Source organism: Ambystoma mexicanum, chromosome 5p, assembly GCF_040938575.1.
Source record: "Ambystoma mexicanum isolate Mex_15411 chromosome 5p, UKY_AmexF1_1, whole genome shotgun sequence".
Taxonomy (NCBI): domain Eukaryota; kingdom Metazoa; phylum Chordata; class Amphibia; order Caudata; family Ambystomatidae; genus Ambystoma; species Ambystoma mexicanum.
The window spans coordinates 815,693,703-815,720,508 of NC_090930.1; the positions used below are offsets into that span (position 1 = coordinate 815,693,703).

Below are 26,806 nucleotides of genomic sequence, written 5' to 3' on the forward strand. Positions count from 1 at the left end.
CCCTGCACCCCCCCCCCCCCAGCAGACAGGGGTGGAACTGGGAGGGAGACAGTCTACAGAGAGATCAAAGGCAGGCGACGAAAAACAGAGCCAAGAAACACGGGGACAAGCGGGGAATGTGGCGAGGAAAATGGAAGGGAACACAGGGAGGGCGACACAGTGCTAGCAGGAGAGTGCACAGGGAGAGAAATTGGGTTCGTTATTAACCGGGGAGTGAAGGAGATTTCGATCTGTTGATGGAACATGGGTGATGGAGAGATCAGGGACAGATACAGGGTAACATGAAAGGGGGAGGGGATCTCGGACACGATGAACCAACACGCAGGAGTAAAGGTCTAAGAGAACACGGTGGGAAACGAGTCTCTGATCCGTAGATCTCCGGCTGCCGGCAGGGTCCACTACCAGGTTCCAGCAGAGGGCAGGATCCTGTCCCAGCGGCCGGTGGCACTGCTCCTTCTGGGCGGGGGTCTACGCATGGTCCACGGGATGACTGATGGAGAGTGGGGGTGCTGGGGGAGGAGTGTAGCCGGTGGAGAGAGGGGCGATTGCACATTAGGGGTGCTTGAAGGGGCGGGTATGTAGAGGGGTGGTGAAGGAGGGGTGATGCGATGGGCCTCTTCTGGCGGGGGGGGGGGGGTGGCGTTCTGGCCGCTGTCAGCTCCTTGTAAGAGGTCTCTGACCCCCTCCCCCCTCGTATGATGTGTCGGGACGGTGCTATCTGGGAGACCGGGGGAGGCAGTCTGCACATCCCAGCGCCAGCTCCGAGCGCACCGCAGCCCGGCTCCTAGGCACGGATGAGAGCTGGAAGCCCAGAGAGGGCGGGGGAGAATACCGGCGGGACCCCATCCGGGCAGGCACCCTGCACAGGCGTTCCCTGCCCGACCAGGCTCACATCCAGTGCGTTCTTCGTCCCTAGCCCTGGGCTCACCCACAGGCTGCAGTGTGAACGGGGCAGCCGCCCGCAGCCTCTGGAGGGTGTCTGGCACTGTGCAGCGTCCACAGACTGGGGATGACCCCGCGTGCTGCGTCTCCGGCACCCTGAGCCCTTTACGTCTGAAGTGCACAGGAGGCGAGTCGAGTGTCACAGTTCCGCCCCCTCTCTCTGCCACATCTGCCAACCGTTGAAGATCCGGGTGGCTCCAGCATGCCCGGCACTACTCATCGTTAATGTGCCAGGAGCCTCCAGCATGACCGGCACCAGTCATCGCTAATTTGCCAGGAGACTCCAGCATACTGGGCACTACTCATCATTAATGTGCCGGGAGTCTGTTGCACACCCGCCGCCGCCGCTCATTGTTAATCTGCCAGGAGGCACCGCAACACATCCTGAAGTCCCAGTGGGGACTGAGGTGCTCCCATTTCACCCAGTGTGCACTGACTTTCTTAACCCTTGAAGTGCCGGGCGGCTGAAACGCTCTTATTTCCTCTAAGCCTGCGTTGACCAGCAGACCTGTTCATGCCCCAACGCCGGGAGGCTGTGCTGCTCCGCTTTTCACCCAGCGCGCACCATTGGAGCACAAGGTGTTGGCAGGCGTTGTGAGACGCTAGAAAGGGGCACCCGGCACCTTACATTGCAGACACGGGGCAGCAGGTGGGCATCGGAGTCTCTCAACACCCCATCCGCGCGGGCGGGGAGCAGCCTTAGCACAGAGGATTGCCAGGAGGCTTCGCGGCGCCCACAGCAAGAGCGGGGGTGTTCTTACTGGGGCCCACCTGCAACACCATGCCAGCCACCCGCACGTGCCCCGCCGCCCCCCTCGTCAGAGCCAAGATGCAGCCCCGCTCCTTCGCAAAAGGGACCCTGGTCCAGATCGGCTGCCTCGTCTTCATCTACGCGTTCCTGCACATGTCCCTGGCCGCCTCCTTCTTAACAGGTAAGAGCACGGCCATGGAATATTCCTCTAGATAACGCAGCTGCGTCAATGAAGTTACACGCCAGGGAAATCGACGAGAACGGTAGCGCTTGCTGGCCGCCGTTTTGCCATTCCATAGTGGGCGCTACTGTTCGCCAGCTTCCTCTTCCTGCAGGTGGGAAGGCTGAGTTGTTCCTGGCAAGAGTCTAACTTTGGCGCCTGATTTCAGCAGCCACATCTTAACTTGCTGAGCTATTTCTTTCCGGACGCGACACTAGAGACGCTTCCGTGTGTGTTCACTGTGTAGCGGTTGATAGGAATGTTGTTTTTAATTATTGGTACGCATTTACTTGGCGAATAGAGACGTGTGGACATATATATCAATGCATTGCCAATGGGTGGGTGCCCCCGCAGCCTCCTGACACCCCTACAGTACATGTTCGATATATTCCCGACTAAATTACTCCTTAGACCCAAGCGGCTTTGGACCTCAGGGAACGGGATGTCTGAAAAGGCCGCAGCGAAGGCGTCTTCCTGCGGTTCTGCCTGTCTGAAGTTCTGAGCCGGCGCCCGGGGGAAATGCCCCATGATTTAATCAGAAGGCCGGGTTTGGTGGTTCAGGGGTGAAATAAGGAAGCCTTTGCCGGCCACTCACTGGTGGACGTGGGGGCTCACAGATTGGCAACGCGTGTCAACGACTGGTAGCCCCGGTTCTCCGAAAACCCCCCTGTCCGAGCGAGAGTGGCCCCCCTCGGAAACATTGAAACGAGCATTGATGTCTGGGGCTGAGTGTGGAGGCGGGAGAGCCGCTCTACAGACTCTGTGGAGAGAGGTTCTTAGCGCCGAGAAGCATATCTCCCTCCGCCCTCCCCGTTGCGCGCCTCAGCGAGGCTCGCGTGGGTCTCTAGCACGTCTTCTGGGATAGAAGTGACGATTTAGGTAGGTTCTGCGGAGAGCGAACCTACCTACATCGTCCCTTCTATCCCAGCACGACCCAGAGAGAGACGCCCACATATCTTTAAAATTCTACATATGTGAACTCCGGCGAGACATGTTCAGAGTTCGTGGTATGTCCCGCAGAGAGATCACCTGTTTAAGTTCTACAAAGAGAGGACCAGCGATAGTTCGTTAAAGCCTGCAGCCAGGGGTGTTGCTAGGTCTGGGAAAGGTCCGGGCCCGCTAATGTGTGGGCTCGCTAGCCTTTTGGTTGCAGCCCCTGAGCTTCTATCCGGGGATACAACCAAAAGATCCAGGGCGAGAGCCCCCTCCCCCACACACCCCACCCCTAGCAACGCCTGTGCCTGCTGTAGAGTGTTCCGCGATTTACACACGTTGTGCAGGGCAATGTGCACAGGTGCTGGTGTTCGCACATATCTGCACGTTCCGCAGAGGCAAGTTCGCATGCTGTGCAGAGAAGTTCGCGGACACGTGCATACTCCAAAGTGAGAGGTTCAGAAATGTGAACTGTGCGGCGGAGATATGGTTACATCTCTGCTTGTGGTATTCCAGAATATGAACACATATATTGGGATGTGGGGTTTCTGTAGGAAAAAAATCCAACGTATCTATAGGATTTGCAAGGAGAGATTCACACGTCTGTGTGTACAGGGCAGGTCAGGGGTCGCGGGTGCATGCAGGCTACACCGTGAGGGGTTGGGTGATCTAGGTTGGAAAGGACCCGTCTGTTTAAGTTATTCATGCATCGTGAAAATGCATTCTTCAGAGAGAGGCTCTGCGATGTATCTGTTCGTCGGAGAGGGGTTCTTGCTGCAGTGAAACATTTCCGTCATTTCGGGCTGCAAAGAGAAGGGTTTGGGCAGCGAGGTTCTGCTGAGCCAGGCTCGCACATCTGCACTTGATGTGCATGCACAGCACATGCTCAGAGAGATTCCCACATGTGCATATGCTGTGCACGCATGTAGCGTCCCAGCCACGTGTTGCATCTGCAGAGAGTGCGTTTCCGCGCATCTTTGCGTGTCATTGCAGGGAAAGGTGCAGACGACCCACACGGAGAAAGCCTGCCCATCGCAGATACGAATCTCCCACACAGGGTTGACTCAGCCTTTCACATGCCGAGATCGATGAAATGAGTACCGTCGCTTTGGGCTGTAATAACGCTTGCTATTCGAGCGCTTGGAAGCGAGGGGGGCCGGCCTGGACGTCTTTATATAAGAACCCACATTACTATGGTGCGTAATATCATACAGAAAAGCGTTCCTAGATATACATCCGTTCTGATGGGAAAGGTTCATGAAACCTTGCACCTTCTGTAGAGAGGGGTTAGAGAAGCATTGAAACTCCGAGTGCGCAGATTAGGATAGCTCTAGTCTAAAGGTTCTTGGGAGGAGAAGGTGGGGGGGGGGGGGGTATTCACACCTGTACCGGTTGGGCAGAGCGGGGCTTAGCAAGGTTTACGTTTTCATTGCGCGGGAGAGGTAGGGGCGGGGGGAGCAGCAGATTGCGAGCCCTTTGCGCAGACACCTTCTCCGTCTCGTCCGTTCAGCGCAACAGCCGAACTCGAGGTGGGGAGATAACGCCCCAGGCGTCCCCTGTAACTGGCGTTCGCCCCCCCCCCCCCTATTTCCCAGCGGGAGCCCCGGGGGAGAACGGCCGAGGTCTCTCGCGTTTCCGCTTTCTAGAGATGCGGCCAGTGCCCCCGGGCGATGAGCAGATTAGAAGACCCCCCACAATGCGTGTCGCGCTACAATTCATTTCGATTCGATATTACCATTAAAGTCAGTACACGTGACAACTCGGGGGAGGAAAAAGTGTTACAAAAAAGGTGACATTTGGATTAAATGTGATATGTCAACCGAAATGCCACACGACACACGTCACGCAATGTCGTAAAGCCCTTAATAGAATAATCTGGCCAATAAAAGGCGCCACCGAATATACACGTTACGTACATTGTAATGCTCCCAAGATAAACCGATGTTACTTATTTATTCTGCATTGGTATACACCGCAGCCATTCGCTTCTGGAGATAGTCACGTGTCTACGACTGGGATGAACTCTCAGCTTCTCAACTTTCCCTGGTACCAACATCCGCTGCCCCCTTGACTCGGGCTGCATTAGTAACGTGTTAGTTACACCGCTATGGATGGCAAAATCAGTGGTAGCAAGCGTTGACTTCTTCAGGTGGGCAGCTCACGAGCACAGTTAAGTGCTGCCTTCTCACACCCCCATCCCACCCCTGCAGCAGGACGGGCCCAACTCCCCATCCCTCCGAGGTGTAGACGTGTGTGTGTGGGGGGGTGCGGGGGTTATACTAACACTCGTTATTACAGCGCCCAGAAGCAGATACATCTCCAGTGAAGCACGCTAGCAAGTAGCTACGCTATAGGTCGGCTCCACAGTTGAGTCGCTCCTCGGCATGTCATTGCAGGCTGCACCCCAACCTTAAATGAAACTAGAAATGCATAATGAACGGGATCTGCTTTTTTTTCTCCATGCGAGTAAAACACACTATTCTAAAATGCTGTATTTTACGGACATACACTGGTGCAGTCTTCTACATAACACCACCCTCTGTTGTTTTGAAGTATGTTCTTGTACACATTCGCATACAGCTCAGCATGTCCACTGGTGTATATGTTTCTAGTTTGCCTAAACAAGTTTGCTGCACACCTGTAGCGAGGAAACGCAATGCGGCCAGCATGTGGTGTCTTATTACTGTAAGTAGCGCCTTGATGCCCCCGGGTTTAAAGCGCTTTATAGATGCATAAATAAATAAACAAGAACAGGCTAAAGTGTAAAATGAAGAACTTCTTTCTCGCATATAGATTAGTTACATAGTGCCTCCACTGGGCATCGCTTTAAATAAACGCTGTCTTCTTTTTCACCCAGTTCCATGGCATTTTACATTTCGCAATGTAGAAGGTACGATGCCCCGGCTATCCCGGGGAGCTTAATGTGTTCATCCCAGGCAAGGCTGGGGGTGCCATGCTGTCGCGCTGCCCCTGCCTCGCGTGTAACACGCTACCTTCTCCTTCCCCTCCCCCAGGGTCCGTGGCGACGTGCACCAACGAAGGCGAGGTGCTGCAGATCTCCTTCATCACCGACAACCCCTGCATCTCCTGCGTCTGCCTGGTAAGAGAAACGCACGGCGCGCGCCGGTCCCGCGTTTGTGAGGATGTTGCGTGAAGGAGCGGCAGGTACACAGCCAGCGCGTGCAATGCTGCAGCCGAACAGGTGCACCTCGCAGACCGGCGTCTCCGCCTGTGGACTGGCAGAGTCTGTAGTGCCCCCTCGTGGCTGAAAGTGTGCATGCTGAGGTATCTCGCGGCAGAGCCAATTACTGCACCCCACTAGCTAGCGTTCCAGTGTCCCTGGGAATATGCCGCCCGCGTGTGCACGCAGTCGCTGTGCTTTTATGTACAGATTGTCTGGCAGGCTCTTTGTCTGTGTCTGTAGCTACGCTTCAGCACGCCCTCTGTTATTGCGTGTGGGGGCCTCCACACCCTGCGCGTGTTGTGTACCGGTGCCTCCACTCTGCGGATGTGCGTGCTGCTGTTTCTGTATCTGCGTGTATTAATCAACATCTGTCCATTTCCGACCCTGTGCATGTGTTTGTGTGTCTATCCGTGTGTAGTTATCCTTTTGTGTGTTTCCCTATTTATGAGTTAGTGTGTGTGCCTCTCTGCGTTGCTCGTCTTCATGTGCTTGTCCTTGTTTCCATATCACACGTGCATGTGTCTATACGCGTGTAGTAGGGATTTTTGTGTGACCTTATGTGTGTTTGCTCATGGATGTGTTGGTGCCTGTACCTCTCGGCCGGTGCGTGCGCCTGGGTGCGTGCGCCGGCTCCTCAATGCCCGTGTAAGGTCGCGCCTCTCTGTGTTTGTGCGTTTGCTTGCCTGCATGTGGCTTGCTCCCACGTTCGTGCGTGACCGTCTTTCCCACGTATATGTGCGTGCATGTGTTGGGCCAGCGGTCACGCGCGCGCCCTCCCGGCGGCAGCTGGGATAGACCCGCAGTTCCGCGTGGCACTGGAGACGGGACGAGGCTTGCAAGGCACTGGCGTATCTCACGCTGTCACCGCTTCCCGTGACTCTGCAAAGCCCAGCGGCACAGTGTGGCTTTACCCGGCGCGTGCATGGCTCACAGGTGCCAGTGCACGCATACCACGCAAGAGGGTTGGGAGAGCCTGGCGAGTGGTCATGAGACGCCTTACAATAGCGGTACCGACATTTTATAATCACATTCATATGATCTCTACTAGATGGTCATTAAATCACTAAAATGTGCCAACAGTCTACTGTGTTTACAAGCTGACTTTTTGCACCTGTGAATGAGCACTAAGCGCTTTACATTTTATTTTTTATTTTTGGTACACAACTCCCCATACATTTTGGATCCGATTGGACACTGGTTACAACATTTCTGTGAATATGTATAGGTAACTTGGCACCTTTGTAAATGTAATATTGGAATATTAATTGGGATTATAAAATAGTGTAATAGAAATAATTATATTTAATGTAATGGTTGTTTTTTTTGTACATTTGTGCTATGTGTAAGGTTAACCTTGATTATCAAATTCACAACAAATAAATAAGGGCTATCCAAATTACTGCAGTGCTGCTAATGTTACAAATATACAATTCTCTATTGCTGTAATGCAAGTAAACATAATTCAGTGCTTCGTTTCTGTATTTTTTTAAACCACTGCCACCCAAATTCGTAGAAGCTCCGGGTTACATTCTGAGAGCCTGCATGTAGTTGTCTGAATGCCTGGGAGGTATGGCCGTTTATCAGTGAGTTAGGCACATTGACATCGAAATAGAAAAGGTACACAAGGCCAACACATCCAATATTGGCAGATGTGCTGTGCCAGTTATTGCACTTTAAATCACAGGTGTTCAAAATCGCCAGCCCGCTATACACAATGATGGTTTTACAGAATGAGAATCTGTGTTGTTGTGTTTCCTGGGATTTTTTAAAGGCCATCTCTGTCATTTACATCCACTCGAGGCCCTAAGGGTATTCTCTTGTGGCCAGTGTGGTGGTTAGCAGGGGTATGTGGTCTTGGTATTAGTGAATGCTATGTAGGTAAAGCGGCAGGGCCTGGTCTGGAAGGTTGGGTGCTTCCAGGCCCCTCCCCTTCTCTACATGTGTCCTATTGTCAGGTCAGGGATTTCTGGTCCTCACCATCTCCTGCTAGCTGAGGGCTAGAACAGTATGTCAGTGTCTTGGGGGGTGAGTGATCCTGGTAGGTGGGAGCGCGGCTGGGTATCTCTGGGCCGACCCCCAATTACCATCTATGTCTGTTTGTCAGGCAGGGGGATCAGCCTATCCACCCCCCCCCCCTCACCCTGCCGGCAGGAACATGGAGGGGAGTGTGAGGGATTTTTAATGCTCAGAGGTCAGAGCTGGTGGCTTTGCATGTCTATAGGCCCTGCCACCCATTTCCTGCCAGTCCTGTGGAGGGCAGGTCAGTGCATAATTGCTACTGATGAACATGGGTAAGGGCAAATATGTCTGTTTGCCCTCTGTGTGGTTCTGTCTGTAGGAGTGCATTGGTGTGTGTGGGTGAGGGGCATTTCAGGGGCCACTTTAGGAATTCCATGCCTCTAGCTATTGAATTTAGTTGGTAAGCGGAGATACATGTATGCGGTTCGTGTTACCACTCGCTACCTGCAGGTCTCCTACCTTCTTTGATCGCTGGACGTGTCAATGTGAGGGTCGGTGGGATTGGTGAGGGGGGTGAGGTGGAACATGTTCAAATATACAATTCTCTATTGCTGTAATGCAAGTAAACATAATTCAGTGCTTCGTTTCTTTATTTTTTTAAACCACAAACAGAGAGATGAGTCGATTTGTGATTGTGGCTAGTTTGGGGGTGTAATGATGGGTGCAGTGGACCTGATGAGATATCTCCCTGACTTCACTAACCAAGTCAAGGGTTTTTTGAGGGCCTCCTTCATTTTTTGCCAAGTCTGGATTTTGATAAATGTTTTATTTGACCAGTCATGTATTGGTCAGTCTAGATGGCTGTTAGTGTTGTGCACACACTGGTTCCCTTTCTGTGAAAAGAAATAGAATTATTTCAGGTATTTTTTCTGGTTGCTTGAGTGGACCAATAGGAAGAATTTCCAACCAATATCATCTTGGAAGAGAGAGGACACGGGTCAGTCCAGGCAGGTCAAACTTGAAAAACTCCAGACGCATTAGCAGTAGTATATTAGTTTGTGATTTATATAGCACCTTTATTTCATTAGTGGCCTGAACGCGCTTGCGGAGTAGTGCCCTCGGGGGACCGAAGTCCAAAGTATGGGAAAATTGTCAGAAAGATTAGAATGCGTGTGTGCATTTTGCCAACATATGGAGTTGGGTGGGCGGGCCGAGCCCCAGAATGACAAAGCCATGCTCCACGAATGTGCATTGCTCATTTTATCCCCCTGGAGACTTTCCAATTATTTGACGAATCTCCACTCAGGTGAACATAAGTTGAGTTGACATGTGCTGCATTGAATGACTAGAGACCACCCAGTGTCCTCCAGCACAAGGCATTGCGTCTATGTAGAGTCATGCAGTTGAGTGGCGTGTGTAGAGATGTAGGAAGGATGAGTTGCAGAAGAAAACTTGAAGATCCTAAGATGATTTAGCCGGAATGATATCTGTTAAGAGCAATTCATTGTGCAGACCCCCTATTCATGTTGTTAGATTGCATATAGAAGGTTTATGTAAATCATCGAAATGAATCATCACGGGGCATTTTATTAGAAAATATTTTTTAGCCCCATAATCTTTATTTAGTGTTTGAAATAGTCCTTTACTGGCGAAATGTGAGAGTGAAGCACAGCTTTTTACTTTACTTACAGAAAGGGCAAGCATATTCTAAAGAGCTTGCACAGGTGTTCTGCTAAACTGAAATGCACGTTGGCTTAAGCATAAGGTACAGGCTCTGATGAACGGCATGAAGAGAAAGCGTGTTTTTTCTCACAGGTCATCAGTACACACTGGCCTATGCTATTCTCCTCAATGACCCACGCTTTCGCTCTGCTTCCCTCATGGAGAAGGAGCTGTGGAAGGTTCTAGCTCCTCCTCGGGAGGTTACATACTTAGGAGAACACAAGCAGCACATATGACTGAGGGATGAGTGTGTGCATTTGTCTTCTCTTGACTCTTGCCGTCATGAGCGGACTCAATGGAATCGCTCACCTCTGGTTATTAAGGAGGTCACTCGTGAATGTGTGCCTCTGTACCTTGAGTGCGCATGGACGAGTAATTCTCGGCTCCATCAGTGCCTGTAGCTGTGAGAGCCTGTTACCTCAAAGGCTCAAGCTTGCCTTTCATGTAAGGGCAGCAATCATTGTGTCCTTTGGGCAGAGGCATTGCTAGGCAGGGCTTTTAGTTGTACCACAGGATAGAAGCTCGGAGGCTACAACCAAAAGGCTAGCTAGCCCCGAGTCCTGACAATCCCGACATTAACGAAGCCCCAGCTCGGTTCCATACCTAGCAACACCCCTGTCTTTGGCTACCCTTGGAGGGTCGCAAGATAGATGCGTGATGGTTGAGGACTGTAGGTGAGTGATGGTTACTCCATCGCCAAGCATCAACTAATACAGGACACCTAAGAATGCAAAAGATATGCCCAGGAGAAGATGTGGAGGCTTAGACCAAGTCATGCTGGATTAACCAATCCAAAGAGAATGGCTCTCAAACACCACCGTTTATGATGAGTGGTTTCCATGGTTTTACCTTAGGGCTCATAACATGAGACCGTCCCTGAAATTCATTATTCCCCAAGCTTATTTCCTGATCCACCCAGAGAGCTGAAAGTAAGGTAAACATGTTAGTATAAAACAATCCATTGAAAAAAAACGAATTGAAATATATATGGGGGTCGGGTAAAGGATGAAAAAGGGTGGGAGAGGGTCATGGTGGAATTGATAACATAGGGACATGGGAGGTTTGTGGGGACCCCCCAAATAAAATAAAAAAAATAGCAATTCGTTTTTTTTGGGTAAAACATGAATTGAAAAAAAGCCAAGCCATAAAAATTGGCTAAGGGCTCACCACTTAGTAATGGTACAGAATGATGGGGGAATGATGTTGAGGACGTTTGTAGCCGGAGACACCTGTAATTTCTGGACACTAATAAATGATATAAGTATTCCACAGCTTGAGTTACAGAGCAACTCAGTGTCCAAAGACCTCTGGAGATCCCCTTTTGAGAACCATTCATTCATTTCATTTATTTATATTTTTTAGTTCATAGAACTGTTCACGTGCATTTTTAAATACATACATATACCCATTCTAAAAATGCATTCACATGTTCTTAAAATAGATTCCTTTTTCCAGATCTATAGTTTTTCTAAAAACAAAGCAAGCCAAGCTGCATTGCTAACATTTTCAAGTACAGATAATTCCATAAAAACATACATTCTAAATTTCATTCGAAAACCTTAAAATTCATTAAAAAATCTTAACATTTCATTCAAAAAGTTCTAAATCAGGTCATAATATTTGTGCATTTGAATCAAACAGAGCTAACACACAGAGGTACATACACATTGACATATAAAACTCACTACCCTAAGATCTCCAGAATAATTCCAAAACTTAAATATCGAGTAACTTCATCGGTTAAGTGCTCACTGGTAGACCAATTCAGTATGTATTTCCCCACAGGATTGCTGTTTGTATTCCTTCGTAATATATGTTCTAATGATAAGCCATATTTGATACAAAGCAACATGTACTGAAGTGGAGTTTGTGTTGAAGCAGTAGGTCCAAAATTGCTGGTCTAATATTGCCTCCTAATGATGTACCAGTTGTCCTAAGTATATCATGTATACTGAGCCCAATTTTCAGACATTCCGTGAAGATATGCCTCACTGTTTCCTTATTCCCAGGGATCATACTAATTCTACAGTATATGCGGTTCACATGCATTTTTAAACACCCGCCCAAAGAGGCAAGCACCAGGAGTTGGTTAATCCATGTTAAGAGTCTAAGTCTTCTCACCTCATGACAAATCAGAAGATAAGGTTGTGGTCTCATCTATTTATGCATTATTAGTGACCCCTGAGCGTAACCATGGAGTGTTTCTAGGTGAGCAGAATTAACCAACTAATCCCACTGTGCTATCTTCCTCGCAAACACTTTCTTTAATGTCCCATATTTGGCCTTGCGATAGAAATCTGGATACCAGTTTATACAAAAAAACATGTTTTTATCAGCTGCAGATATTTATCCACATTACTTGTCTCCACAGGACTGTAAGAGATTTCACAAGCCAATCATTAGTCCGTACTAATGGTTTGCGTTCAGAGGAACAACTCCCCTCTGTGTTTTAATATCATTGCCTCTAGAGATAGGAGACCCAGTTCTAGCCGTAGATAATCCATAGGGGTACACTGTGGCAGATTCAAAATGTTACGCCAAAATAACCCTACAATGTGATTTAGCCATTCTAGGTTATTCATCTGTAAAACCTCTAATCCATATAGTATAGAGGGGCAGAACCATTGCTTGTATAATAACAAAATCCCACTCATCGAGAAACCAGCCCTACCTCTTGCAAAACGGCAAATCAAAAAATTGAAGTGCCTTGCCTTTGTGGTTTTAGATTTTATTATGTCTTCATAGCTCACACTATGCATTAGGTCAAGGCCAAGATATTTATATACAGACGTATACCGAATTTGTCCTATTTGTGTTTCGATGGACATCTTGTTTATTTTTTGTGAGATACCAACAACACCTTGATTTTCTCTAGGTTTATGGTGAACTCGTTTTCGTTGGCGTATCTAATCAAGTCACCTAATAGACCCTTAATTCCGGCTACCATCTGACTAAGTAGCACAAGGTCATCTGCAAACAAAATTGCAGTAATCCGATCTTGACCAATTTTAGATGACCATTTCACTACCTCCTGTAAACGGCGGATCTAATTGGCTAAATATAAATTAAAGAGGAGCAGGGCCATCATACAACCGTGTTTGACTCCTCTGTTAATACTAAATTCACCTGCTAGGTGGTTTCCATATCCCAATCTTATCCTAGCAGTGGTGTTCTCATGTCTCATGTGAGGACTTAATTATCTGTAAGAGCCACACAGGGCAGCCCCAAATGGACAATTTTTCGCAGAGTTGCTCCCTATTAACCAGGCCAAATTCAGATTTGAAATCCACAAAGGCAATATACAGAGAAGGGCTCAATTTACTTCTTGCATTATTAATCATTCTATCCAGAACTCTCAAGTTTAGATTCATACTGGCACCTGTTCGGAAATTAGTTTTTAAAGGATGTAACAACTCTTTTCATCCACCCTTGATTGCAAGTGTTTTAAAAAACATGTTGCAAATTCCCTGTGGTGTCTAATAAGGATATCAGGTGGTAGTTTTCAGGTGCCAGCTGGTCTCCAACCTTATAAACAGGGAACTTTATGGATCAGGTCCAGGATTGTGGGATCTCCCTCTGCTGGCAGAGTTTGAAGAACAGATTACATATCAGCACTGGCCACTTTCCTGGATCTGCTTTCAATACTGTCATGGCCAACTCATTTGGCACAAGGGCCCTGGAATGTTTTGCCTTTCCAATGATATCAATTATGCTGTCCCGATTAGAATGCAGTGGCCATGAGTGGTCGTCTCCACTTGTTTCTTTCACACTCTTTCGACTTCTAAACATCTTTTATTCAACAATGTCTGAAGAACTGTGGAGATCCCATTTTCAAGAGCTATATAAGCCTTCTGAATTCATGGTGGCGGTGAATATTGAATACCTGAGTTGGAAACTGTCCTTTGATGTTTCCAACATGGACTATCACTTAAAGAGGGCCTCTAGCTCCCTCTCCGCAGGTCCTAACGGACCCAGTAACTCGGTATTAAAAGTGATAGAGTCCTATGGGTAATATCATATTTTTACTGCTTAAGGAGATTTAAAGCTTTAAACGGACACCTCCATACTGCAAAATATCTAATGTGGTACCCATCTATTAGAAGGGCAATCAGACAAAATCTGTAAATTACAGGTGGGTTACATTTCTTGATGCAGCTTATAAGGTTTTTACTGGTTTAATCCTCTCGGAACTTGAAGCCTGGGCTATAACTACAGGGCAATTGCGGATATATCAAAAAGGCTTTCTTCAGGGAATGATTACAGTGCTCAATGGTTTATTATTTAGCTGTCTTGGGAAGATGAGGCACAGCCTTTGTATGTTGCCTTGATAGATTTCTTCCAGGCATTTGATACAGCAAATCACAGATTGCTTTGGTGGAAGTTGAAATCATGGGGAATACCAATGATGCTGTTAGTATTGATAAAGCATTGTCATGAAAATATGACTGTGCAGATTAGGTTTTAACAGACACGGTTGCCTTCCCATACCAATACACACATATAGAGGGCTTTGTCAGCGTTGCCTTCTGGCTCCGTGTCTGTTCAACCTATATCTTTCAGATATTGGTGATCATTAATAGAAGGCTGCCTTTGTTGGTCCTAAAATTGGTTTTCTAAATGTACCATGAATTGCTCAGGCGGATGATGTAGTCCTAGTGGATTCTACTCCACTGGGGCGGCAGCGTCTATTGAACACTATAGAGGAATAGGCATCAGCAAATTAGCTTTTTTAAATTCTAAGAAGTTGAATATTATCAGTTTTTTAAAAAATGGAATAAACCCGATAGGTTTACTTGGACCGCTGGGCAAATGGACCTAATGCTGGTTAAACAAGTTATATATATTGGATTTGAATTTTGGGCTACACCGAACAAGACTCAAATAGTGGATAGGCTGAAGAGTAAAATTGATCAATTTGCCTTCCAAATGAGGAAAATGAACCAAAAATATTGTGGATTCTCTATAAAACCACCAATTCAATTCTATAACGCAAAGGTGGTGCCCTCTATCTTATATGGGATGGACATCGAGCCCCAGGTTTTTGAGCTTGATTGGTCTGTCAATGAGGGTCGCTTGTGGAAAAAGATTTGTAATCTTCCACCAGGTCTACCAATTGCATCCTTTAGGATTCTGCTGGGGCTGGTTTCTTTAAAGGGATGGTATTGTTGAAAAGTCTTAACATTATATGGTGAAATGAATTCCTCGGTATAAGGGTCTTTTTTACTAGGAATTGGTGAGATACTGAGCACAAGACAATCATCTGTGACAGTACAGCTACAATGCCTTTCAACTTAATTATTAGCAACTGTGGTCAGTTGGTTGAAGTATTAATTTCCCTTCACACTAAAGTCAATAAAACATTGTTTATGTGGCATTGGATCAGAACTATTGACCAAATGTGAAGCTATGCTATGTATTGTTCTTTGACCACTATAGTTAAGCTATTGAAAATCTTCCCTAGGTACGCAAGTAAACTCCCTAATCCCTACTGGCCTTACACTTTTTTAAGGGTTCGTCTGAACTTGCTGCACGCTAATGAGATCCTTGCAACACGCTCTAAAGAGAGAGTGATAACAAAGCTTTGTAACTTCTTTTCGGGTTGCAATGAGGTTCAAACTTTAAGACAACTTATCTTTCATTGTTTTCCTTTTCAATAGTCTAGAGTGCAATTTCTGGGCAGGTTTGTTGATCGGGTGGAACGGCCAAATTCAGACAAATTTTGTAATAGATTGAATTCTGCCAATGAAACCATGTAACATATTAGGTTCTAACATTTTTAAGCAGATTGGCATTGCTAAAAAAAAAACTTAGTCTAATTCCACTCTGCTGCTTTCAATGATGTTGGTCACTTTTTCTGGTCTGATCTTTCTAAGAATTTTTAAAATGCGTTCCATGAGTATGGTAGATTGTTACCTTTTAGGAAAGCTGAATTTTTGGATACATTATGCAACAATATATTAATTTTAGATTGATTATATATACAATACATTAATTATGCTTTATGATTGATTTTTATGATGTATCATGTTTTTTATGTGAAAGGTTAATTTATTTAACCCTATCACATTAAATAAATACATAAATAAGGGCTGCCTTTGGTCAGCAAATGCACATTTAAAGTGTCACAGCCTATCAGCCCTTCTTTTATTTTCATACTCTGACAACATCCTAAAGAAATGGAGGCAGTAGGTTAATAACTCAAGATTATCATGGGACAGGCAGCCAGTAGGGGAGCTGAACCCATAAATGAACAACATAAGAAAAGCTATTAAGCACAGCGGACCTTGGTCGTTTATTTATAGAATTAAGGTGATTTACACACTGATCGAAAACTGTATACACTGAGTGAGAAACGGATGCATTTACAGAGCGCGCAACATTCAGAATCTGAACCAAAGGGAGCTCTATTTACAGTTGCTGTGGCAGAATTTCTACATGTTTTCCGAGGCCTGCATTAGGACCATTCTGTGTGGCCATGTCTAATCAGTCGTACACGTTTCACACAGCCCATGTTGCAACCCTGAAACACGTGTATGGGGTTGCTGTTGGTACTGTTGCTCAGAGGGGAATTGCCATAGCATTTCGGTGCTGGACTGCCCATATGGGCGGGACAAAGATAGATATGAAAATTGATATTTCCCTTCTGTGAACGGTACAGTGAGCTAAAGTGTGGCTGCAGACTCTTGAGTGGGTACCCTCCCAAAGAACAGGTCATTTAGCCATGCTTGTTCTCAAAGAGGCGGGCCTATGGACTCTTTTTTGATTTTTTATGTTGCAACCATGGGCTGGCAGATTTCTCCGTACAGCCCATCAACACAACGCCACGTATCGGTGCTGTACTTCTGTTTTCTGTATCATGGCCTTATATGGTATATGCTATTTTCCATAGAAGTGAAATGATAGCCGAACCCTACTTTACGAAATGGGTACAAAGAAACCGCAAGGCTTACTGACGTCCTGACTCCAGCTGGTGCCAGAATTTGTTACCATTTTGCAAACTTGTCCAGGTATCTCCCACCTGGAGTAGGGTCAATGTGTTCTTATATTAGTGATCTGTGTATATAAGATGGTCTCCATGTACAAATCGTCAGCGATACTTCTGGCAACTCTGTGCAACTTGTTGTGAACGCTCTCTCCCCAAATCTCAGCTGCCATTTGTGAACCTGTTTATTTTCTGCATAACAAGATCGTGTTTCTTTCTATCAGTCCTGGCTCATCGTGTATTGTGCCTTTCATGCAATTATTTTATTCTTTATGACCACAACACAGTATTTGGACAAGACCACCTTATACAATCCCGAGTTACCGAAAATACCTGTTTGCAGGGTGTCACGATGTATTGTTTGGGGCAGAGGACCGCGCCTAAGCCACCTGTCCCCCCTTTAGGACCTGCCCAGTTCACGTTGGCCACGGGCTCATTCCAGAGCCCACCCTCAGATTTTGCACCCAATGTAAAGAACTGATAATTCCTGTAAGTGGATAGCCCTGGCTTAAGCCAGGCCCATCACCACAAAACATCTAAACCAGAGTGCTACTGGGAATGAATGCCGGCAAAGCACACCACACTGCTAGGACCACACAAATTGAAGTGCACCCTCCCTTGAGTATGTCCTCAGGACCACCTAGCCATCCCACCCATAAAACAGAGAAATTAAGGGCTTCTTGTGCTCCGAGGGGGTGGCCCATACTTTGGGGTGCACTTCTGCTTGCTCTTTTTTAGAGCAGCTATCTGGGTTTTTCCTTTTTTGGCATTGCTGCGTGCTGCAAGCACTATTACAACCATTTGTGTTGCTTTCTTTCAGATACTGCCCTGTTAGCCTCAAGGACAGTTGTGAGTTGTCTAGGAAGTCACTGTGGAAGGGAGGGCGTGTGTACACCACTTCTCTCACTGAGAAGAACGTGGTCACATCATTGCACAGCTCACGTGGATTACTGGCTCGCGGAACGGGGTGTGAGAACGAGTGTATTTTTAAACACCGTCTTTTTTACCTTTTTTTTAAAACACCTAAATACAGGTTAGGATCACAAGGTGCATTTGCAGCATCAGGTGCATATAAAATGCTGCATAAGGTAAACAAAGGTTTGCAGAAAGTGCTGCATGGACAAAATGTTATGTTATGTGGTATTCGTACAATGCCTGCCTCGAAGCGCTGTGGTTTCACTGGCCCTTGGGCAGACCGTAATCTGAAACCATGTGACACATCTTGAGAATCGGATTGCTTGCAAGTGTCAGGTATAGCTTTCTCAGTCGTGTACATAATAGTTATTCTTTATTTTATTTATTTTATTGTTTAAAGCGCGACCTAGCGCAAGAGCAGCGGAGGACTGCACTGAGTGTGGGTAACCAGCATTTGGGCTGGCATCGTTTAATAGTAGCGTAGGTATGTGCATCCATTGGAATTCGTCCTCGGTCAGGTGTTGTTGAAAGATCCATGTTTTGAGAAAATTGAGAAATTGGAGAATTGTGGGGGCATTCCGAGCCACACCAGGATTGAGTTCCAGAGGGTGGGTGCATGACAAGAGAAAGATTGTTTGCGGGTCCTCTCTTTGCGGAAGAGTAGTGATTCAAGGCAGTTGGTCGATTTGCTGTGCAAGGAGGTTGTGCCACCAGATATGTGGTGTTTAGCCACCAAGTACGCTGAGGCGCTACTCTTGACTGCTTTGTAGATGATACATGCAGTCTTGAACAGTATCCTGGCCTGGAGTGGAAGCCAATGTAGTTCACGTAGGATGGGGGTAATTCAGTCAAATGTCCATGCTCCCATAATAAGACGTGCTGTAGCGTGGTGGACTGCTTTTAGGGCAGCCAAGTGAGCAGCTGGGTGCCCTGTCAGGAGAGCATTTCCCCCATAGAAGTGTGAAACCACAAGGGCCTGCACTACGGTCCGGAAGTCCTGCAGCTACATAAAGGGTTTGATTTTTCACACTGGGAACACTTGTTTCTAGTCTTTTTAATTTCAGAAACAACAAACATGCTGTTTCTCAACAATAACTATTAGCAATGTCTTGTTTTATCAGGATTTAAATTACCATAATCATTGAGCACACATGCACCCTTATCCAGCACAATGAGAAACTAATATATGGACTTGTGATGGTGTAGTTAATGATTACAAAGTTGTCAGCTCACTAATGAATGACTAGCCAGAACAGGCTAATAGCCAAGCTGATTAGGACAATGTAGACCAAGAGATGTAACAAGGACCCTTAAAAACACTGGCCGTTTCACTGGGGGGGGTGCGGTTGACAACTGAAATATTTAATCTGATTGACATTTCACAGATACTTTTGATTGATTTTGCACAATAAATTAAGCCTAGTTTAAGCCCATGTATAAAGCAAGGCGTGCTGTTGGAGTAACTGCCTGTGAAGTCATGCTGCCTCATTATGAATTTGGTGGTATCAGCAATGTTATACGTTACCACGTTTTGGCAACTGATACTTCTAGTGTAAAATGTACGCATACTTATACATTCTTGTTATTCCACATTCTATTCTCCGGTGGGATTTGGTGGTAATTCCGCCGGTGATAATTCCCCCTTTTTTGGGAGGAAATACCTCCAGCTTTATCCTGGTGGTATTTTATCAAAATATTGTCACTACTGTTAACCTGGTGGAGCGGTGGAAAAGGCATTCATTGTGTGACTGCAATTCTTACCCATTCATGCCTTGCTCATAATGAGGCATGCTGTCTGATGTCTTTCCATTGCACTGCTCTGATAGTGAGATGTCAGCACCATGAACTGAGCAAATCTGCCTACCACGGTGGCATGTTGGTCAGATAGCACAGCGAGAAGAGCACTTGCTTTGACATCCGTGCCAACGCAGGTTCAAATCCTGGCAGGGCCAAACTCAGGCGTTCATCCTTCTGAGATCATAAAAGCGCTGCGGGTTTGTAGTGCTATATAAATGCAGAGTATTATTATTATGTAATGGACGGCTCCCATTAAGTGACACTTGGAGCCACCGATAATACAGATCGGGCCTCTGTTACAACCTGCATATTAAATATGCAAATTGAACAAGTCACATGGATTGTCTGCCTTTTGGCTTTTTAAATGATGGTACTCAACTTGCCACATATCTGCAGCTGGTGGCGCTCTCCTCGGCTATGTTTCCCTCAAGTCCTCATCAATGCCTGTGTAACCCTACCTGTAACAGCGCCTTGATACCCTTGGGCTTAGTGTGCTTCATAAATGTAACAGTAAATAAATAAATAGTGGTGTAGAAAATATAATTCCTAATTGAAGCACAGGAGGTTGTGGAGTTAAAAGGGGAGCCCTTGGCTTCTCTGACTGATGGCATTGAACTTTAACATTCGTCTCTTGCTTCAGTCTAACGGGTTCTGTGGGGCCTGCCTGATGCAGGGCATTCATTTTATGTGTACCCATTGTGTATGAGCCCCCTCTTTTGCCCTTTTCAATGATTACACATCAGTCCATAATAAGCGCAGCCTGTCTGTGGGTGGAAGTACGTCCAGTAGCTTGTTGGCTGTCACTGCCCCTGATTACACAGGTCACTCGGATTGCATGGGACAACAAAACAGGGTCACAGGAATCAGAAAAGCTGCAACACCGGACAGTGGCTTCCTGTTGAGGGACTGTCGCGTGCGACCCCTTCCCCTAGGTACTGCTGTGACAAGCACGGAGAACGAGGCACATCTAAGGTAGGTGGGGGCGGAAAGGGGAGCAAGGTAGAAAAACTACGCAGTTTGTAATCTGTATTTAAGGAAGGAGTTTGTTGGGGGTGATATTGGGGACCAAGGGGTCGATGAACATTTGTGTATTGAGAGCGTTTTATAATGGCACAATCTCATTGAAAAAAACGCTCTGGGAATAATCTCACTGTATGGAAACACATGAATGCTCCAGGGCTTTTAAGGATTAGATACCCTTCTTCCCTTTCCCCTCCACTCACCTCTGCCCCGGCTTCCATATTGAGGCGCCACGAAGCGGATGTGTTCGTAGTTGGTGTTTTAAAAATCAGAAATAAACAAAATAAACAAATATACACTTCTTTTTGCTTGCCACTGAGCTTCTTGTAGTACACACAGGGAGAAAGAACTACCGTTTATGGCGCACATGTGCAATGAGCTGTTCTGGTACTTTTAGACCCAAGACTGATATGGTTCTAGTGGGGGATTTATTCCAAAACAATAGATTATTACATAATGGCAGCAGAAATAAGGCCCGGGAAACACCGTTTAAGGAGAAACAGCAGGCACGTTGGTACTTTTGTTTTCGACAAAGGCAGATTACAACCCCCCCCCCCCATCTGTTGCGGGAACATTGAGCCTACGAATGCACACAAGAAAGAGGCTTCAGGTCACATGGTTCCCTTGCTGAACGACTGCATGTTTATTGCAGCTGATGCCTCACCATGCGGTCATGTTCGCCTCATAGTCTTTAGGGTATCTTCTGTCAGACAGCAGACCCCTCTATCCTTTTATGCATGTGTCTTTTCGCCTTCAGGAAGCAAAGGTTTCCTCTGTGTCTCGCAGGTGCGACTTGTTAGGGCTGCCGAGGGCAATGGTGGAGCGTTGTTTATGTTTATGAACTGCCAGCGGGGTCTGAACAACGTGCATCAATGGAAGTCAGGTGAGATGCTGAGGGTGCACTTTTAAAAAGAAACAAAATGGACATTTTGAGTGTAGTGGAGCTGGAGTTTGCTTTGCATGTTGCAGCTGGGCTTTTTTTATGTAGCACCTGGTGCAGATGGAGTTCATTTACCAGCGTCAGAGGCAGATTTCTTGGTGAATCGAGTCTTTGCTATATACCTCGAGTGTGGTGCTGCAGGAGTATGTTTACAATTGAAGACTGCGCAGTTGGACTGTGCGTTAAATTGATTTTGGTCCTGACAAATGTGTTGTGCATTCATTGTCTATTAATTGCAATTGATTCATTGTTGTGCATCTGAACTTGGCTTTGAAAATAATTGGTTTTAAATGGATCTTGTTTTACAACTGTGGCTCTGCAGTCGTTTTATGTTCAAAATCGACTCTCGTGCAGCTGGCCTTTGTTTACAATGAGTGAGTTACATCTGACCATTCATTGATGTGGCTGCAGCTGGCCTTTGTTTACATCGAGTGAGGTACATCTGACCATTCATTGGTGTGGCTGCAGCTGGCCTTCGTTTACATCGAGAGAGGTACATCTGACCATTCATTGGTGTGGGTGCAGCTGGCCTTCGTTTACATCGAGTGAGGTACATCTGACCATTCATTGGTGTGGCTGCAGCTGGCCTCTGTTTACATCGAGTGAGGTACATCTGACCATTCATTGGTGTGGGTGCAGCTGGCCTCTGTTTACATCGAGTGAGGTACATCTGACCATTCTTTGGTGTGGGTGCAGCTGGCCTTTGTTTACATCGAGTGAGGTGCATCTGACCATTCATTGGTTTTATTGCAGCTGGACTTTGTCTACATTGAGTGAGGTTCATCATGATAGTAATTGATTTTGGTGCATTGATACTTTCTTTTGCATTGTGTATGGTATAACTGGGTTAAAACGGGTGTTCCTCAGATGGACCCCTCTGGTGGTTTGATTGAGACAGCAGCAAGAGCCACTCAAAGCTAACACACTTTAATTTTGGAGGCCGGGGCTCGAGTGGCTAGCGTCGGGATCGATGATGGAGGAAAGAGGGGTGATGAGAATTGTGGTGTATTGGTGGGATGGGCTGTGGGGAAGACAAAAGATGGTATAACGTCCCTGAATAGATCACGTATCCTGGGTGACTTTAGAATGGTCCCCAAGCTTAGATCTACCTTTACAGAAGATATAGGGCCTCATTACGACTCTGGCGGTCCCGTAATGAACAGTGCTGGTACGGGACCGGCACCATTCATTGTAGGATGCCTGATTACGAGGTCCCCTAGCGGGACCTGGAACAGACGTCTGGTAAAACCAGATGTCCTTTCCGGGTCCCGCGAGGGCACCAAGGAGCTAATAACGGGCTTGTTATTAACAGGCCCGTTATTAGATCCATCCCCATTCCCATTTAGCCCTATGGGGGCTCAATGGGAATGGGGATTGGTTTTGTGCATGAGGAATTACCGGATCCTCCAAGGTTGGAATGACCCGGTAATTCCTCTTTCACAGAACCCGGTATGGAGGCCCAAAGATTGGATTACTCTGCCACTAGTTAACAATTTGAGAATGGTGAGTTGATTTCACTCATCAATTGTGTCTAATAGGGTATTGGAACAGAGAGCCAACCTTATGTCTCTTGGCTATGATCTCTATCCTTTAAAAGCGTGGGAAGAGGTTAAGACCTGTTTTGGATTATATCCCACCTAATCCAGATGTTGGACATGGCTCTGGGACTAGGGTCTCGCTGGGACTATTGGGGGTGTTGAATCAGAGGCTATCCTTTCCAAGTTCTTACAAATGGCTGACGATTGGTCTTTGGTGGGGCCGGCCCTTAAAACCTTTGATTTACTTAGACAAGGCTTGGGACATCCCAAGCAAAATTGGAGTCCGTATCATAACCTGTAATGTCTGCGGCTTAAAGAACCTGCGCAAATTTTGGCTGAACATCCAGTCACTTGAGAGGCTGAAAATTGTACTGTTGCAGGAAACCATGTCCATTACCCATTTGACTTGGATGGTTATCAGACCTTTACTAGACCTGCTGTCTGCTCCTGGTCTGGGACATCCCAGGGGAGGGTTAGCAGTAGCTGTTGACCTTAACCTAAAAACTGTGGCCTGAGCTTTTCTTTGAATCTGAGTGGCTGCTTGCTCTCAAATTAATGGACACTGTATCTTGGGGGGGGGGATACCTTGTGGTGAATTTATACTAGAATCCTGCCAGGTTGACTCTTGAGGATATACTTAAAAGTCTTAGCCTACTACTCGAGGACTGGTATGCTAAGGAGAGTGGGGCCTATATTATCCTAGCTTGGGATTTCAAATGTAACTGTGCAAGAAAGCTGCGCAGACCCACATAAATCTATATAAATCACTGTCTATTGAGTCCTACGTACGAGGCAACCGGTCTATGTTGGACAGTTTATGTGTGGGTAAGGCGGTACATCTCTGGGCAAACCTCAAATCTGCTAGTGAGGAGCGAACTTTAGCTACGGATTCTGTCATTTCTGATGCCACCTGGGTGGCCTTCTATGAGACTAAATACTCGCTTTGGGCAGACATGATTTATTGTGGGAACCCAATCTGGCACCAGTGGAGCGAGGGGAATGCCATTGGGAATTATCAGATATTGTCTGGGCAATTGACAGCCTTAAACCTTCAAGGGTCCCTGGTCCAGATGGTATCCCTCCTTTAGTTCTGAAGAGCTCTCCTTATCTATGGGCTGCCCTTTTAAAGCCCCTCTTTAATGCGATATTCACTCACCATCTTATCCCGCCTTCTTGGGTCCAGTCAATCATTATCCCGATCTATAAGAAGGGTGACCGTGCTGACCCTGCCAATTATATACCTATTGCCCTGATTGATACCACCTGCAAGGTCTTTTCTATTTTACTTCTTAGGGACCTTGATCTCCACATTAGGCAACAGGGTCTTTTTTTCCCAATTCCAGGTTGGGTTTAGGAAAAATATGGGCACTCTTCTCATGCTACCATCCTTGCCCATCTTCTTTCCAATATACAAACTAAAGATGTGGGAGGTGATTTATATCGCCTCCCTCGATTTATCAAGCACCTTTGATTGTGTGGTGAGAGCCAACCCATGGAACAAACTTCTCAACTGGGATGTACCTAAAAGGTTGGTCCAGCTTTTGGCGTTGCTCCACACTGGCGCTTCTCTGAGGGTGCGTCTCATGCATGTGGGTGCTCTGTTGTCACGCATTCAGACTTGGGTGGGCTAGAAGCAAGGGTTTACTGTTGCCCCGTTCTCTATGTTAGGGATTTGGAAGACTTGTGGAAGGGCGAGATGATGTCATCAGCTAGACGGAGTAGTCTCAGAATTGATTGGTTGGCATTTGCGGATGATTTTATCCTTTTTTACCGTACTCCTAGGGGTCTGAAACATAAACTAAATCTATTTGCTCAGTGTTATATTACCAATAACTTAACCCCGAATGTGGGTAGGTCCAGAATTGTCATCTTTGCCAAAGATTAGATGATAATTAGACACTGCTCCTGGTATCTTGGTGGTGAGCAACTGGAACACGTGGACTCCCTTAAGTATTTGGGATACAATCTGAGCAAACGGTCCACTGGTGTTATTTGGAAAGAAAGCTTACAGGGCAGGCTTGCCACCCCTGACTTCAAAAATGAAATGCCTATACAGAAGGTTGTGTACATTTACTGTTTTGCCAATTAATTGTTTCTATCTCTCTAAAGTGGAACTTGTGCTACTATACGGACTAGATTTCTGTTTGCTGGACATGGGTGAATATCTAATGTTGTGCAGGGTAAACTATGGAAGCAGGTTTTGGGTCTCTCAACTCCTATACCTAATTGCATTATTAGGCATGAACTTTGCCTACTTCGCTTAAGACCTGCTACACTTGGCGCATGCTGGCAACCTATTCCAAGATCCTTTGTCCACAATCTAACAGCCTTTACATGGATCTGTCCTGCATCACTAAAGAAGCTTCATTTAGATCTGTCAATCTCTTTATTAAAAGAATGCAGGGTATTCTAATCCATATTGGTGGAGCGGAAGAGGAATTAGTCCATCAACTGGGTTATGTAAAAGCCAAATTGTATTAACTAGACTGGGTGGAAACAGTCGATGCCATTCATCTTTATTTAACCTATACCGAATATGCAAAGTTTGTGCATCAAATTGAATGCATTCCCCAGTACCTGCAGAGGTTGCACAGCAACAGAGTTCGAGAGGCTTATTTAGGTTTTCGCCTTAACCAGTTCCACTCTAAAGAACGTACCCTACATTGGAAAGGGCAACATGCTCTATTTGAAAGCGTGTACTGCAGATTTTGCGACAGCACGGATGACAAGGAAACCCTCAAACAGTGGGTCACTGTGTGTCCGTACTTTCAGGAAAAAAGTTGGTTTAAACAAAATTCCCCAAGAGAAAATGATTTCTCTATTGATTTTTCTGGTCTCGGTTAATGTGGGGCCAAAATGTATCGCTTATTTGATCTTTGTATCAATTTTTTCTATGTATTTCTGTTCTTATATAGTGAGATTTGTATGTGTTTTATATTGTGAACTCTTCTTTTTATGTTGCTATGTATTTTGGGCTATTTGTTATTTTCTTTGTGTAAGGTTGCTTTGGTAACCAAAATCACAATAAAAAAAATAAATAAAAAATAACTGGGTTAAATTACCAGTGTAGAGATGTGCACAGCTGTGACTGTAACCAAAGAAGGTAGCCAAAAATTCTAACTATTGTTAAATAAGTAAATCCTTAAATCATTCTTCAGGTGCAGATGGGTGGAGTCCCATGACCATACAGGACTCCAAAAAGACAGAAAAAACCAAACCCGTTGTTGCCAACGAGTGAACCCAAGTGCACTCCGGTGGGAGCAATCCCTGGAATAGCTATATTTTGTGTCTCACATACAAGTGTGAAATTAATAGTCTCTCAGTCCATAGGTCATAGACTTGATTCCAAAAAAGTTAAATCTCATCATAACCTTATTACATTGAGAAAAAAAAAAACTGTTTGGTAGTGATGGCCTTTGGGGTTAGCAGGGGTGTCCGCCCGCTTCCGGAAGTTTGGAGGCAGGGGACAGGAAAAAAAGGAAGAAATAAAGGGTACCCTGTGTTGTCAAATCTGACCCGCGTAGAAGGGATGGGACTGACGCTGCAGGGTCAGTAGAAGAGCGGATGTGAAAAGGTTAGTAGGGGGTGGGTGGGTGGAGGGGGGTGCATTGGGGGCTGTGAGAAGTTTGGCTGGATTTGGCCGTGGCAAAATTGTCTTCGCAGCTGAATTCTGCCACGGCCAAATCGTATACATCCAAAGGAACAGCCCCTGTCTGACCTATAAAGAAAGAGTACTTGTCATGAGCAGAGCACAATCAGTGAAGTCCACTACATGATCAGTCATAGCATGGCACCTGAAATGCCCCAACCCTGGCCCATGCTTACCATGGTGAATAAACAGTGCATCCCCGGTGGAAATGCAATTCGACCCTGGCACAGGAGCAGTCCAACCCTGACACAAGA

The 26,806-nt window shown here is 46.3% G+C and overlaps 1 protein-coding gene across 1 annotated transcript in view; it reads left to right on the forward strand.

Moving 5' to 3' along the window:
* The first annotated feature begins 617 nt into the window (after positions 1-617).
* BMPER (BMP binding endothelial regulator) overlaps positions 618-26,806 on the forward strand; it is a 501,081-nt gene continuing 474,892 nt past the window's right edge. The window contains exons 1-2 of the mRNA XM_069613241.1: positions 618-1,874; positions 5,861-5,946. Coding sequence (XP_069469342.1) covers positions 1,724-1,874; positions 5,861-5,946 — 237 coding nt within the window. The 5' untranslated portion in view covers positions 618-1,723. The remainder of the gene's footprint in view (positions 1,875-5,860; positions 5,947-26,806) is intronic.